Source organism: Schistocerca americana, chromosome 11 (assembly GCF_021461395.2).
Source record: "Schistocerca americana isolate TAMUIC-IGC-003095 chromosome 11, iqSchAmer2.1, whole genome shotgun sequence".
NCBI classification, from domain to species: Eukaryota; Metazoa; Arthropoda; class Insecta; order Orthoptera; family Acrididae; genus Schistocerca; species Schistocerca americana.
In genome coordinates, this window is record NC_060129.1 from 165972960 (window position 1) to 165977345 (window position 4386).

At 40.3% G+C, this 4386-nt stretch overlaps 1 protein-coding gene across 1 annotated transcript; it reads left to right on the top strand.

Annotated features, from left to right (window-relative positions):
* The first annotated feature begins 1825 nt into the window (after positions 1 to 1825).
* On the top strand, positions 1826 to 3409 carry LOC124553469 (vicilin-like seed storage protein At2g18540). The gene has a single exon (XM_047127327.1). It carries the CDS (start codon positions 1826 to 1828, stop codon positions 3407 to 3409), a length of 1584 nt encoding a protein of 527 aa, XP_046983283.1.
* Positions 3410 to 4386: the final 977 nt, after the last annotated feature.

Genomic DNA, 4386 nt, shown 5'->3' on the forward strand with positions numbered 1-4386 from the left:
AGCCAGTGCCATGTTGCGGGTAGAGATGTGTGGAGGTCGTTGTTGTAATGCAAGGCTTTAACGACAAAGGGAGTTGCCATCGCCGTGGTTTAACCCCTTTGTACTAGAATAATACCGGGAAAGTGAAGAAGTATAATTACGAGAGTGATTAGTGATATTCTAGGATCGATATTTTGGTTTCGCGTCTACCACGCCGGCGTCTCTTTGGATTGCAGTGTTGGATTATCGTGTGACGATAATGAAAAATGAAGAAGCCTGTGCTGAGATTAGCCGTAATTAGATATGTATGACGAAGGCAGTGGCTCTCTCCTCCTTTTTGTGTTTTTGAGACGAATATAGGTTCGTAATTAGTGAAACTGCGTTGGTGTTTTTCTTGTTACCAGACATTTCATTATTACAGCGTTTGAGAAGGACGAACTGGAAAGTAACAACTTCTGTAGCAGTCAATTCCTATTGCCAGCCCCATTAGGTACACGGTCACATTAATAATAACTATTGGGCTGCTATTCGACCAGATCAGATCAGGTCGGGATAAATAAACGGAGGTGTTACACCTTGGCTTACCGTGAAAGGACAAGTGCAATCTTTGGACGAATAGTAAGAACAATAGGTAATTTTATCTTGCTTAACTCGAGAAAATATTTTTCAATTTCGGATCAAGACGGAGCATAAACTTCAAAATCGCGACAAGAAACAGTGCATTTTGAACAATACGAAGTAATAGCATCTTATAATTGTGAATAAACTGTTTTTCCGCCATATTAGATGAGAGTAGTAGTGTCGATAAACTGTGTTATAATGTGCAAACGCGTAAATCCGCGCGAAAAACTGTGAAAAGTGAACACCAAAGAAAGACACGTGTGAACATTACCACAGCAAAATGAGCTAAGAATTCGTCACGGGAGCTTTTAAATAAGTGTTTAGTAGTAATATTATGACCGAAATTGCTTTTTGAGTAGTGAAAATCGAGCAACTTCATGTGGACCCATAAAATGTTATGCAGGCGACAATATATGTGGCGACGCAATTGTTGAGTGACGTCATGCACACCCGTGTAGCAGCTGCGCCAAAGAGCTTCGATCCACGAGGTGATTCCACACGTCATCCCAACTACCTGTGCATGGAGTAGGTCAGGCGCAGACGCACTACACTGACACCGAGCGCCAACCCGGCATCTAGCAGCCGAACTACAAACTACGCCCGCCTGCAGCGCCACGGAGCGGCCGACTGAGAACTACGACGACTCGCCACAGATCTTCAGCGCGACTTCACGTGGCTCCGGCGGCAGTACAGCGCCACGCCCACTTGAAACATCAAAACATCGCGAGTCGTGGTAACGTCAGTTGGTGAGTGAAGACAACTGGTTAGCATAACATTAAATTGCAGTGTACTGTTTTCACGATAAATAAACAGTTTTGAACTGTGTTTTACCTTAGGACAAGTGCCCAATTACAGTAATTTCCAAAAAGTTTGCGAAACATACTCTGAAATATAGCATACTTATTGATGCATGCTGCGCTGTCTAAATGGTGATTATACAGATATGCTAATTGTTTTTGGGGATTTTACATTTATAGATTTAATGAATGGTGTGATTTATCTTATTTAAAACATTTTACATAAATTGTGTATGTGAAAATTGATATTTGAAACTATTAGGTTTTTGAGGTTCGTTATGTTCAGTATTCATACGTATTGTATCAATTTTGGAATTAACTGAAGATACTGCAGTTACTGTTTGATTAGTTTCGCGGTAATTAGGAGTGTTTTGGGTTACTAGAGGTTATTTTATATTACTTGCCTGTGCATTAAAAATAAACCAAACATGTCTACTGAAGATAAGCAGGTTTGTGAGGCAGTAGTTGAAAGGAAAGGGATAGGACAGGAAGAGAGAGATGATTCAGGAATCAGTGATTATGGATTGTCATTAGAAAGCCCATTAGCACATTCAACTAGTTACCCCGAAACGCCGGGACAAACGACGAGAAATAAGTCAGTTTCAGAGGGTGCAGATATGTGGTCGATGTTGTCAGATTTGCTAAAGGAAACCACGGCAACATTAGAGAAAGGTTTACAAGAAACTAGAGAATCATTAAAGGAAGATTTACAAGAAACTAGAGAAAGGGAAGAAATATTCCGCAAATCAGTAGAGGAAGGTTTACAAGAAGCTAGAGAAAGGGAAGAAATATTCCGCAAATCATTAAAGGAAGATTTACAAGAAACTAGAGAAAGGGAAGAAATATTCCGCAAATCAGTAGAGGAAGGTTTACAAGAAGCTAGAGAAAGGGAAGAAATATTCCGCAAATTAGTAGAGGAAGGTTTACAAGAAGCTAGAGAAAGGGAAGAAATATTCCGCAAATCAGTAGAGGAAGGTTTACAAGAAACTAGAGAAAGGGAAGAAATATTCCGCAAATCATTAAAGGAATATTTACAAGAAACTAGAGAAAGGGAAGAAATATTCCGCAAATCAGTAGAGGAAGGTTTACAAGAAGCTAGAGAAAGGGAAGAAATATTCCGCAAAGTAGTAGAGGAAGGTTTACAAGAAGCTAGAGAAAGGGAAGAAATATTCCGCAAATCATTAAAGGAAGATTTACAAGAAACTAGAGAAAGGGAAGAAATATTCCGCAAATCAGTAGAGGAAGGTTTACAAGAAGCTAGAGAAAGGGAAGAAATATTCCGCAAATTAGTAGAGGAAGGTCTACAAGAAGCTAGAGAAAGGGAAGAAATATTCCGCAAATCAGTAGAGGAAGGTTTACAAGAAACTAGAGAAAGGGAAGAAATATTCCGCAAATCATTAAAGGAAGATTTACAAGAAACTAGAGAAAGGGAAGAAATATTCCGCAAATCATTAAAGGAAGATTTACAAGAAACCAAAGAAAGCTTAGAAAAATCAGTTAAGGAAACTATAGCACAAGAGATCAAAACGTCGCAGATGAAGATAGAATGTAATCTGAAGAAGGAAATGCAGGAGTTACAAGAACGATTGAAGATGGACATCAATGAGAGAGAGAGTAAGCTACAGAAGAGCATAGACCAAGTCCAGGGAGACGTGGAGAAGGTGGAAAGAAAGTTAACAAAAAAGATAGAAGACGATATTGAAGAAACTAAAGCCGAATTGGGAGAAAGGATCACCGAGGTGGAAACAAATTGCAGTCATCGAATCGCCGAGGTGACGCAGATGCAGAAACAATGCAGTGATGCGGTTAGGGGGATAGGAGATAGGCAAAACCAACTGGCTGTCAATCTGAGAAATGCTATAGCCGTGCAACGAGAAGAGGATAACAACAGGGTTGCAATGGAGGTCAGGCAATTACAACAATTACAACAATTGGAGAGCAAGACAGAACAAATTGATAAACGAATTAGCAGTGCCACTTTAACCTTGGGGAAGGTAGAGTTGTTACCTTGATGAGCGGTGATAATCGGTACGTCCAAAGTAATGCAGGGCAGAAATTTAAACCGAAAAGAGGGTTGCACCCAATGATATTTATGAAATGGTTAAAAAGGAGTTTTCCCAGCACATTTTAAAGACGCAGACAAGATTCAATTTGCAATAGGTAGGATGGAAGGTGAGGCCTTCACTTGGGGAGTCAGGAAGAAGGAAGAGACTACTAGTTATGATCAGTTTGAAGGGGAATTCTTGAAGAAATACTGGTCCAAAAGTCATCAGTGCGCAGCAATTGAGGACCTACTACACCGCAAGTCACTTAATACATGGAGAGGAACGTTGAGAGAGTTTGCCGAACATTTGTGGGAATTGAACGAGACCTTGGAACAACCCCTGAGTGATGACATAATGATATCAGCGATAAAAAGAAGATTGAGCCGGAGAATGCAAGAAACTGTATCCGGGAGCCTAATTAAAGATAGGGAGGCCTTGATGAAGGTACTATCAAGGTCAAAGGAATGGACAGAGATGCTAAATGAACACAAAATAGAGCAAATTGCCATTTCTAGATATAGGCCAGCTTCTAACCCTGCAGAACGAACAATGAAGGAATTGAACCGTTTATGCCGAACATACTGTCATAGGAAGCATGGTTCATGGAAATCTGGGAGAATTTGAGCAGGTCAGGAATCACCTCCCGCATGATTCTACAGGGTTTGCACCATGTGAAGTATTGCTCAATCAAGAACCCGACAGTATTTTTTGCGAGTTGCTAGTCTACCCACCAGGAAGTTCATTGACCTGCGAAAGGAAATTGGAGCTAGTGGAATTAAGTATGAAGGAGAAAGCTAGGAAAAGACAGGAGAGACACGACAAGCTAGTGAAACCGATAACTTACCGAGTGGGAGACTTGGTACTAGTAAAATTCAAGCAAAATCAAGGAAAATAAACTCTGAAATACACAAATTCAACCACGTTTATAAGGGACCATACAGGAT